General features: G+C 42.2%; 1 protein-coding gene across 1 annotated transcript in view; it reads right to left on the minus strand.

Moving 5' to 3' along the window:
• Nucleotides 1–2,160: 2,160 nt before the first annotated feature.
• Nucleotides 2,161–12,117, minus strand: part of LOC109869233 (adenosine deaminase) — a 32,239-nt gene continuing 22,282 nt past the window's right edge. The window contains exons 4-11 of the mRNA XM_020459224.2: nucleotides 11,785–11,928; nucleotides 11,390–11,505; nucleotides 10,251–10,375; nucleotides 8,807–8,878; nucleotides 4,636–4,737; nucleotides 3,644–3,711; nucleotides 3,337–3,466; nucleotides 2,161–3,178 (exon numbers count right to left, since the gene is read on the minus strand). Coding sequence (XP_020314813.1) covers nucleotides 3,071–3,178; nucleotides 3,337–3,466; nucleotides 3,644–3,711; nucleotides 4,636–4,737; nucleotides 8,807–8,878; nucleotides 10,251–10,375; nucleotides 11,390–11,505; nucleotides 11,785–11,928 — 865 coding nt within the window. The 3' untranslated portion in view covers nucleotides 2,161–3,070. The remainder of the gene's footprint in view (nucleotides 3,179–3,336; nucleotides 3,467–3,643; nucleotides 3,712–4,635; nucleotides 4,738–8,806; nucleotides 8,879–10,250; nucleotides 10,376–11,389; nucleotides 11,506–11,784; nucleotides 11,929–12,117) is intronic.

The raw sequence follows: 12,117 nt of genomic DNA on the forward strand, positions 1-12,117 counted from the left end.
GTTTCCTACTGCTACAGAGTCCAATGGCGGCAAGCTTTACACCACTGCAGCCGACGTTTGGCATTGCGCATGAGGATCTTAGGCTTGGGTGCGGCTGCTCGGCCATGGAAACCCATTTCATGGAGCTCCCAACGAAAAGTTATTGTGCTGACATTGCTTGCAGCGGCAGTTTGGAACTCCGTAGTAAGTGTTGCAACTGAGGACAGAAGATTTTTTACACGCTAAGCAATTCAGCACTCGGAGGTTCCGATCTGTGAGCTTGTGTGGGGTACCACTTCAGGCTGAGCCGTTGTTGCTCCTAGATGTTTCCACTTCACAACAACAGCACTTAAAGCTGACCGAGGCCGCTCTAGCAGGGCAGAAATTTGACAAACTGACATGATGGAAAGGTCGCATCCTATGACGGTGCCATGTTGAAAGTCACTGAGCTCTTCAGTAAGGCCATTCTATTGCCAATGTTTGAGCAGTGAGATTGCATGGCTGTGTGCTCGATTTTATACACCTTTCAGCAACTGGTGTGGCTGAAATAGCTGAATCCACTAATTTGAAGGGGTCTCCACATCTCTCTTAAATGGACAGATTTTTATGGGGACTTTTGTTTTATGCTAATTATACTGATCAAAAATATAAACAACAATTGAAGACTTTAATGAGTTAGTTCATATAAGGGAATCAGCCAATTTAAGTTGTCATTAGGCCCTAAACTATGGATTTCACATGACTGGGAATACAGAAATGCATTTGTTTTTGAGATACCTTTAAAATAAATGGTAGGGGCTTGGATCAGAAAACCAGTCAGTATCTGGTGTGACCACCATTTTCCTCATGCAGCGCAACACATCTCATTCACATAGAGTTGATCAGGCTGTAGGTTGTGGCTTGTGGAATGTTGTCCCACTCTTCAATGGCTGTGCAAAGTTGCTTGATTATTGGAGGGAGCTGGAACACGCTATCGTACACGTCGATCCACAGCATCCCAAACATGCCCCATGGGTGAAATGTCTGGGGGGGGTATGCAGGCCATGGAAAAAACTGGGACATTTTCAGCTTCCAGGAATTGTGTACAGATCCTTGCTACATGGGGCAGTACATCATCATGCTGAAACATGAGGTGATGGCAGTAGATGAATTGTACGACAATGGGCCCCCGGATCTCATGGTATCTCTGTACTATGCATGGTGTTCATTGTCTGTAGCTTATGCCTGCCTGCCCATACCATAACCCCACCGTCACCATGGGGCACTCTGTTCACAAAGTTGACATCAGCAAACCACTTGCCCACACAACGCCATCCGCTTTGTCTGAGGTTGTGAGGGTGGTTGGACGTACTGCCAAGTTCTCTAAAACAACGTTCGGAGCAGTTTATCGAAGGGAAATGGAAATTAAATGATCTTGCAACCGCTCTGGTGGACATTCCTGCAGTCAGCATTCCAATTGCACGCTCCCTCAAAATGCGAAAACAAAATTTGAGTGGCCTTTTATTGTCCCCAGCACAAGGTGCACCAGTGTTATGAGCACGCTCTTTAATCAGCTTCTTGATATGCCACACCTGTCAGATGGAGGGATTATCTTGGCAAAGGAAAAAGGCTCAGTAAGAGGGATGTAAACACATTTGTGCACAGAATGAGAGAGATGTTTTAATTATGGAACATTTCTGGGTTCTTTTATATCAGCTCATGGATCATGGGAACAACACTTTACATGTTGCGTTTATATTTTTGATTAGTGTATATTTAGGGGGTTCCACTGTTCTTCTTATTTTAAACAATGGCGTTAGCCCCTTCAAAGAAACACATGACTGGTGGAAGTTTAATATTTGCACTTATAATTATGACCATAAACAGCTTTGTGTGCATTCGAATGGTCACAGGAAGCCAATGTTTCTATTTCGGCCAATAGGAAGGAGCACCTAAACTTCCATTTACAGTAAGTCTTTATTCGATAAAGGAGACGAAGCACGTTTTAGTGAAGTGTTACTCATCAGGAAGCTCTCTAAGTGCCTGGGTCCTGCTGATTCTCCATATGTGTGCATTTCCAGTAAGAGATTCAATACGGAGGTTGCCATGAAATGTGGTTTTACATTTGAACTACATTGTGTATAGCGCGGTGATGTCCATCTTGTAGTTTTATTCTGATACGTTTCAAGAATGAAAAGACCATTTGATGCAAAAGTGTTTAATTGTAGACATTGCTCGTATTTTAACGTCATTGTCCTCCACAGAAGAGATGTATAATACATTGATTTACTTTCAAATTAGTAAAAATGTATAAAATGTGTTACGCTATAAAAATCTGAGAAAAACATATTACACAAGTTATTCTTAAAACAGTAAGACCACTTTAGTAGGCGGTCTTACAATGAGATGGCTAGTAGATAGTTATAGTTGACCACTAGGTGGCGAACTACAACAACATTAAATGTTTAGAAAATATTTGGTATAGAGCTGGTAAACCCGATGCATCCCCACATTTTTTTTTTTTAAGTAAGTTGTGGGCATAGTGATTCAAACGGTCTATTGGCCTATCTCACTTGACCTAGGCACAACTCATATATAGTACACAATAGCTTTCCTTTACCACCAGTAGATGAAAAGTACTTACCTTTAAGCATAAATGGATAGTACACATCTATTACATTCAATTAATGATATATGATATATACCGGATGCAAAAAGTACTGAGAATTGACTGAGGCATATAAAGTGCTTGTTGTTTGATGAGGCAAGGTAAGTTGTTAGTTTCACTTTGAGAAAGACCAAACAGATTGTACTGTTTACCATCAGGTTGAAATAAATCATTTAAGACCATCTTTATATCTCTGCACCAATTCCACAGTAGGCTAAACAACTGCTTTATCAGTGGGATCCACAGTTAGATGGAATACTAATTAACCGTTTTTTTTCTCCATTGCAATGAGAGCGTTTAAGCTATGTACAGCAGTACAATAACATATTGCTAGTTCAATGTATGTACACATAGGAGCATAGACATTCCAGAGTGGAAGTAAGAGTTTAAAGTGGTTGGTTCCTGGTTTGTTGTGTTGCCATTTAAGCGGATCTGATCAGCGCTTCATTTCAAAAGACTGTTCTCCACCATCCCATAGGCTTCATACAACTCGTTAACAAGATCCTTCTTCTCCTTCTCAGGCAAGAAGCTGGAGTTAGCGGAGTTTATGTTCTGGAAAACAAGGTGAGCGAGAGAGAAACATTCAACCATCCAAAGGTGAGTATACTGTAGTATTTGACACACATGGTATCATCAACAGTGGTAGATTGTATTTCACAGTATTAAACCACAATGCCAAATTGCAATAAGAGTTCAAATTAGCTTTGTACCAGTCTCTTGAATTCCTCCTCAGTGAAACCCATGTACTTCTGGGCAGTGCTGTAGTCTAAGTGCAGGTTGGAGTTGAAAATCAAAGGGTCATCTGTGTTCAGGGAGTAGTTGGCCTTATCCTTCCTGAATCTACACACACACACACCACACACACACAAACACAGACGTCATTCCGAGGCGATGAAGTAAACCTTAACGAAAATGAAACAAGCTGAGCCTGTACAAACTGCGATCTTCATGAATTGGTGAAAACTTGATCCAAAAGACGTATCATTCAAATAATATAGGGAGTCAAAGACAGTTTACGTGATGACAGGATGCTCGGTGAAGTCTGGATGACAGGCTCCAGTCAGTCTGCTGGATATGGGACACACCTGAAATCACACAGCATTCCTTCATGTACCTATAGTCGCCAACCTTTTCCAGAAGTGTGCCCTTGCACACTCCCACTCATTGGTAAAAAAAAACAACAACATATGATTGGTGTAAGTTTCCACCATTGTTAAATCCATGCCAGAAAGTGTAGAAGTGCACACTTCAAAATAAGGAGTGGGTGAATCGGGACGTAGTCAGATGTACTGCTAGCGGATGAGATGTGTGATGTCTCTCCGTGACCACCAGAGGTCCCTGTGCACTAGCTTGACATACAGGCCTCCATGGTAGGATATACACAATTAGGAACATGACTGCTCTTTCCATGACAGACTGAGCAAGTGAATCCAGGTGAAAGCTATGATCCCTTATTGATGTCACTTGTTAATCCACTTCAATCAGTGTAGATGAGACAGTTTAAAGAAGGATGTTTAAGCCATGAGAAAATTGAGACATGAATTGTGTGTGTGTGTGTGTGTGTGTGTGTGTGTGCCATTCAGAGGTATCATGGGCAAGACAAAAGATTTAAGTGCCTTTGAACAGGGTGTGGTAGTAAGTCCCAGGCGCACCGGTTTGAGTGTCAAGAACTGCAACCCTGCTGGGTTTGTCACTCTCAACAGTTTCCTGTGTGTATCAACAATGGTCCACCACCCAAAGGACATCTTGACAACTGTGGGAAGCATGGGAGTCAACATGGGCCAGCATACCTACGGAACACTTTCAACACCTTGTAGAGTCCACGCCCCGACGAATTGAGGCAAAAGGGGGTGCAACTCAATATTAAGGAAGGTGTTTCTAATGTTTTGTACACAGTGTGTATGGCTTGTTTTATGAGATAAAGTGAGTGAAACATCATGTAATATACTGTGTCTACAAAGCTCAATGTAACTTTCATTACAGGTGAAAAGTAACGTGCACATTCTTACCTCAAAATGCATGTTCTGCTCCAGGAGCTGTTTGTACAACACTTGATCCTTCAGTGTGTTGTATCCATGTCCTACTCTCTCTGCTTTCAGGACCTCCACAGCCTGAAGAAGACATCAGATATGGGTCACCAAGCAGTTCAAAGGCATGGCAGAGAAATCACGTTAAAGATGTTTTGGGCTGAGGAGGGGTATTTCTCTCCCCGCTCTGCTCTCAAGTACATTGTTATCCGCTCATATGGGAGTAATAAAGACCTAGTGCACAAATTGTGATTATTATATATTTTTTCTATCATAATTTTTTTCATTGTGATATATCAATGGGTGCTGCAGAACCCTCAGCCCCCCTACTTTCCGCGGCTATGCACAAAAAGGTACAAATATTTTCATTTACACGTCAACAGAACTACTGGCTGTTGGGTAAATCCATATGATTTAAACGAAACCTTCCTTCCATACATGTTTGCCCATGGAAGAAGTGGTGAGAAAGGGACTTTTTGGACCTGAATTTCAAAACATAGAAGTGCTTAAAGTTGACCCATTTTTGCATACCCCACCCTACTAGGAGACATCCAAGTCTTCATCACTGGAAAATATCAATGGTTGAGTTTGATACAGTGCCTTCAGAAAGGATTCAAACCCCTCGACTTGTTCCACATTTTGTTGTGTTACAGCCTAAAATTTAAATGGATTAAATAGATTTATTTTTTATTTTATTTATTTTTTGTTCCTGAGGACCTGGTTTTAACCGTGCACGGGGCCTGCCTAGGATCTGAAGGAGGGTGTCAGGCGGGTGGTTACGGTGTTCCGAACAGAGACAGATAAATAGGCTGAGACTGATATTTCTTAGAAGAAAAAAAAATTGAGAGAGAAAGAGAGAAAACGGAGTTCAGAGGGGACTGCCAACTGACGTTAACATCCAAATCTGTGTGTATCGGATGATGACTAGGGTCAGTATGACCAATTAACAATGGCATTCAAACCTGTGGGAGCTGGTTATGATCAAAAGAACGCGAGTATCCAAATCTGTGTGTACCGGATGTATAGCTAGAACCTTGGGGGGGGCGAATGACCATCCAAACCTGTGTGAGCCGGATGGAAACTAGACTTCCAAACTAGATTTCCTATGTGATAATATATTGATTCTGTGAAGATATGAAAAAAAACATGAATGAGAAAAAAAAGTGTGATTCATCGATTAGTAATACTAGGAGTACATTGAGATGCAACTTAAACAACCCATATGTAGAAGTACGTACTGTAGTTTCAAGAGTGGTCTCTTTATGGATCATTTGTTAGAGATCAGGTTAAAGCATTATATGACTGTCTACAGGATCTGGGAGATAGTCTCAGAAAAAGACTGGCATATATTAAAACAGGAGCGGAAATAAATTCATAGAAGAGAGTGACACGAACAAAGCCATAAAAACACTAATAGAAGCGCACAAGCATTCTACCAATTCGGCAGGAGCGGAAATAAATTCATAGAAGAGAGTGACACGAACAAAGCCATAAAAACACTAATAGAAGCGCACAAGCATTCTACCAATTCGGCCCTGGTGAAAGAAAATTCCAATCTTAGAGAATTCAGGGATGTAATTAGAGAATTCAGGGATGTAATTGTGAGTTGGCAGAAGAAGAATCATTAGCTCAATACACCAGTGTATTGATGTTAGAGTTCTATCAGCGTAATCGCATTAGCTGTACTATTTGTGAAGTAATTTGAGTATGGACATTGTTAAATGGGGTACTTGGTAAATTCGCTCTGGCTATTGCTGGTTGAATATAACCGGCATCAGTAAATGTTAGGGAAATAACGTAATTTAAATTATTGCCAGCAGCACAGTTAGTCACCAAGGTTTCAAATAAACATGAAAAAAGCCTAACCAGCTCTGCTAGGTGAGTAGAATGGAGAGGGAAGATGTATTCTCTTGTTCGTGTCTGGAAGTAGCGTTAGCTAGCAAGCTAGCCAACATTAGCCAGTTAGCTTAGGTGTGAGGCAAGAAAAGTATTATATTTTGTGAGATCAGAAAGTTTGGATCAAACCTGCTCCTTAGCAGATTTTGGGGTTGAATAATCTTTGTTAGAATCAAGGAAACTCAGCAAAAAAATAAATGTCCTCTCACTATCAACTGCGCTTATTTTCAGCAAACTTAACATGTGTAAATATTTGTATGAACATAACAAGATTCAACAACTGAGACATAAACTGAACAAGTTCCACAGACATGTGACTAACAGAAATGGAATAATGTGTCCCTGAACAAAGGGGGGTCAAAATCCAAAGTAACAGTCAGTATCTGGTGTGGCCACCAGCTGCATTAAGTACTGCTGTGCGTCTTCTCCTCATGGACTGTACCAGATTTGCCAGTTCTTGCTGTGAGATGTTACCCCACTTTTCACCAAGGCACCTGCAAGTTCCCGGACATTTCTGGGGGGGGAATGGCCCTAGCCCTCACCCGCCGATCCAACAGGTCCCAGACGTCCGGGCTCTTCGCTGGCCATGGCAGAACACTGACATTCCTGTCTTACAGGAAACCACACACAGAACAAGCAGTATGGCTGGTGGCATTGTCATGCTGGAGGGTCATGTCAGGATGAGCCTGCAGGAAGGGTACCACATGAGGGAGGAGGATGTCTTCCCTGTAACGGACAGTGTTGAGATTGCCTGCAATGGCAACAAGCTCAGTCCGATGATGCTGTGACACACCGCCCCAGACCATGACGGACCCCCCACCTCCAAATCGATCCCTCTCCAGAGTACAGGCCTCGGTGTAACGCTTATTCCTTCAACAATAAACACGAATCCGACATCACCCCTGGTGAGACAAAACCGCGACTCGTCAGTGAAGAGCACTTTTTGCCAGTCCTGTCTGGTCCAGCAACGGTGGGTTTGTGCCCATAGGCGACGTTGTTGCCGGTGATGTCTGGTGAGGACCTGCCTTACAACAGGCCTACAAGCCCTCAGTCCATCTTCTCTCAGCCTATTGCGGACAGTCTGAGCACTGATGGAGGGATTGTGCATCGCTGGTGTAACTTGGGCAGTTGTTGTTGCCATCCTGTACCTGTCCCACAGGTGTGATGTTCGGATGTACCGATCCTGTGCAGGTGCTGTTACACGTGGTCTGCCACTGCGAGGACGATCAGCTGTCCGTCCTGTCTCCCTGTAGCGCTGTCTTATGCGTCTCACAATATGGACATTGCAATTTATTGCCCTGGCCACATTTGCAGTCCTCATGTCTCCTTGCAGCATGCCTAAGGCACGTTCACGCAGGTGAGCAGGGACCCTGGGCATCTTTCTTTTGGTGTTTTTCAGACTCAGTAGAAAGGCCTCTTTAGTGTCCTAAGTTTTCATAACTGTGACCTTAATTGCCTACCGTCTGTACTCTGTTAGTGTCTTAACGACCATTCCACAGGTGCATGTTCATTAACTGTTTACTGAGCAGCTCATGTTATAGACAGAAGCATGCTACAGGGCAGACCAATCCGAACTTCTCCCGGCAAGTCCAGCCCATCCATTATTTCAGACAATCATGGCAAGAGGGAAGGTTCCTGTCTTTTTCTGTGGCTAAACCAACTAGGCTCATAATTTTACAATTTTATTTTTATTTACAGATTGCATACAAGTTTGTTATTAAGGCACATGTAAGTTAACATGTTCCACAAAATCATTTGACTCTGGGGAAGTAGATAAAGGGCCTCATTGCCAAAATTCCGAAGTAACCCTTTAAGGAAAAAAAAGTAACTTTCTGAGCACTTCTACAATGGGCAAATATGTATGGAAGGCTTCGTTCTAATCAAAAGGGGTGCTCTCAAAAAGGGATTGAATTCAAATGAGTTCACCCTATGCCTGGTAATATGCGGTCTTTGGTTGCAACATTTTAAAAGATGGCTTCCATTGAAAGGAAGTCACATAGGCTAGCGAAGACTTTCCGGGAGACATGAAATTGGATAGTGTGCTGTGTGTACTGAGTTGTTTAGTTGTTTCCATCTGAAATACATATTTAAGTTGTTATAAAAGGTTTTCACAATGCAATCACTTATAACATAATAACGCTGCTGTGTGTTGAGCAGGAGAGGAAGTCTTGGGTCAAGCTGAACAGCCATTAGTCATGTCATTTAAAATGGACATATTTAGTGTTCCCCAAAGACTATAGAGGAAAGGAAAGCTCACCTCTTTCACCACCGAGGCAGGGCCCACCTCTCCTGCATGGACTGTTCTATGGATCCCACATCTCGCTGCTTCCTGTCAACAAGGTCAATCAAGGTCAATGAAAAGCATCAACACCAAGTTAACCAGAGAACTATCTGGGTTTTACATTAGCAATGCAGTTAGTTCCCGACCTAAATACTTTTCATTGTCTTGAAAATATGTAATTATACATGGATGACCTACAGTCACAAGATTGTTCCAAGACCTCAGAGATTCCAAGAGCTTGTGCTATTGTCACGAGTAGGGAGATATTTTTTATTTCATTTTTTTGCCAAGGGCTTGACTGAAAAGGACTACATCTCACCAACAACATTTGAGAAACATCAGATTTTTACAAACCCCAGCATCGCTTCTAAAAAATAAAAATCTAAAGCTTGTTCAGTTATGTTAACAGTCTGTATTAGTGCAGTGCTCTCTTTTAATACTCTCTTAAGGCCAGTTGCCCAGATGCAGATGGAGCTTAGTCCTGGCCTAAAAGGCATCCTTATATTCAATGGAGATTCTCCATTGAAAGTGACATTTAGTCCAGGACTAGGCTTAATCTGGCTCTGAGATACCAGCCCCTAGTATTTTGCCCTGGCATGTCCAAATGTATCACTCCAGCCTCTGGTCAAACTTACCACAGTGTTCCCAGATATCGTCCTGAGGGAATGATTTAACGGTCTCGTATTTATTTACACCACAAACATGGAAAATAGATCTATGCAAAGCAGTACGAACGAAAGTCGTGTTGAAATGACGTATGTCCACTTTTAGTCGGCTTGTTATTACCACATTTATTACCAACTTATAGTATTTCTAAAGTTGGCCCACTTTACCACAGCGCGAATAGTTTTATTGCTGAAAGTCCTTTGTTATTCTTAAGAAAGTTTTTGGGTTTCAAAGAAATGGCTCACAAGAATGATCTCGCCATCAAATGTGTCTCTAAAGTGACCGTCATGCCTCTATGTACTGAATGGGTTCTGCTACAGAGTAACTCCGTTCATTATAATGACAAGAAAGGTGTAAGTAATTGGCCCGTTAGGAAATACATCAACCAATTGCAGGACTTAAATGTCTGCGGTTCTGCAACATGTCCGGATGTTCTGCAACATCGGTTCTGCAACAATCAAATGTGAATAATTCTTAGTGTTTTCAGTACACCTTTGCTCTATGCTTCCACTCCTTTAAGTTTTGAGCAAGTTGGAGTTTGAGCGCTCACCTTTAAGCCATAAAACCTAGCATGGTATGCTGCATGATAGTAGGACAGTGGTTAACCTCATATCCTGCATACGATGTGCTAAAGACAACTCTAGTCCTTTAGCATTTCCGTTAACCATGCATGCTTGTACGACAATGATAAAACAGTTGACTAGAGCACATACAGTATTTATTGGATAGGAGGGGTTCAAAGTTAGGCAGTTACCTCATAGGCCATCCTGTGTCCTGGGAAGGCCTCACAGTTGAGTGACTCGTCTCCTGCCAGATCAATAGCCACCACTCCGTTCTTCTTATACTTCTTACACAACTCCACCACGTCCATGGACCAGCCTGTGCAACGCAACACACACGTTTATTAGCAGTAGCAACCCAGGCAAGGTCAAACAGATGAGATTATTTTTTTTTACGCATAATGTTTGATTTCTGGGGATGTTTCTGAAATGTTTTCATGCTAGATTTATGACCTAATGGTTATCTAAATGGTCTGCTGCAGTCCACGAATGTGTAATATGCCAAGCATCTCAGTAAAAGCTAAAAGTAATAGTTGAAAAGGTCAAATTGTCCAGTTAAAAAAAACTTAAAAGCAGAATCAAAATCCCCAAAACTGACTACAGAGCACTGTTCACTGGAATGTCTGCCTAAAATAGCTACTGACATTTTGTTACATGTAATTACAAATACAGATACTATGCTCTGGTAAGTCAGAAAGTTACATCAATCCAAATGACTTAACTAATACCTGCAGCGTTTCCCAAACTCGGTCTTCTGGACCCCAAGGGGTGCCCGTTTTGGTTATTGCCCAAACACTACACAGCTAATTCAAGTAATAAACTAACCAGCAGGCTTTGGTCTTTTGAATCAGCTGTGTAGTGTTAGGGCCCAAACCAAAACGGGCACCCCTTGGGGTCCCGAGGACCGAGTTTGGGAAGCCCTGAAAGGGGATCTTTTGTATGGGAGACAATGCTAGCTCCATTCTGTACTGTAACATAGGAGATGAGACTTGCAATTGTTCATTCAGTGATACAATACACAAACAAGAGCCCCTTTTTCACTGTCTGCAAATGGTAACATCAGCTAAGGAGAAAAATAAATAAATGTGCACAGCATCACAACCATCGTCAAGTATAGACCAACACAGTTGAGTGGGGATGGAATGAAACGAGAGACAGTCGGAAAATGATCACAACAGGAAGTGTGGGAGGTGTTTTTAAATGTGAGCTGTTTTGGCTTGCAACCTCCTACAGTGTGATAAGGATCACAGACATTAACTACAGACAACGAGGAGGGGATGAGTCGTGCCAGACAGACAGGACAGGAGCATGAACAGGACAGTGAGGGCATTACTTGGCATGTGGCGCATGCAGCACAGAATGGACCTGGCTTTGATCTTGTACGCCTTCTCTCCCTCGGCCAGTCCCTGGTTCACCAAGTGAACCACCTCATCTGGGCTCAGGTCACCTCTGGGAGAAGAGAGCGAGTGAAATCAAGACCGCGAGAATCCTTGAATGCATTTCTATGTTGAATGTTATACGTTTTGAGCTCTGAGGACAAGAACAGATACCTACAAATGATATGAACAATACAAAACTCTGCCATTGGAGAGCACGAGGAACTCAAAGAAGTACTGTATTGCACATGTCCATATATTCAAGTGTGACAATAGCTAATGCGGTATGTTTCAAATTCACACTTTTCTGCCAGCTACCTTACCAACTCAGAAACATATCATATCCACTTACTCTTCTTGGTTCCATGGAATGGGTTCCACGTCAGTGTTAGCCAGCAAGTGTGGGCTGTATCTAACTTCAACGTAGATGACCCCTTCTTTGGCTTTGTCCTCCACAAACTCGTAAGCTATCCTCTTGATCGCCTCTCTGTCGCCACTGGAAAGGTAATACAAAATCAGTGGAAGGCCAAGAGAAACAACACGAATATCTACTCAACGATGGCGGGTAAAATGCTAATTGTTAGTCAGCAACAAAAGGCCCTACATTGTTGGGGGATTTCCTCAAATTATGCTCATCCAGATACAAATACATTTTTAAAACAACTTGATTTAAGACACACATAAA

Source organism: Oncorhynchus kisutch, linkage group LG24, assembly GCF_002021735.2.
Source record: "Oncorhynchus kisutch isolate 150728-3 linkage group LG24, Okis_V2, whole genome shotgun sequence".
NCBI lineage: Eukaryota > Metazoa > Chordata > Actinopteri > Salmoniformes > Salmonidae > Oncorhynchus > Oncorhynchus kisutch.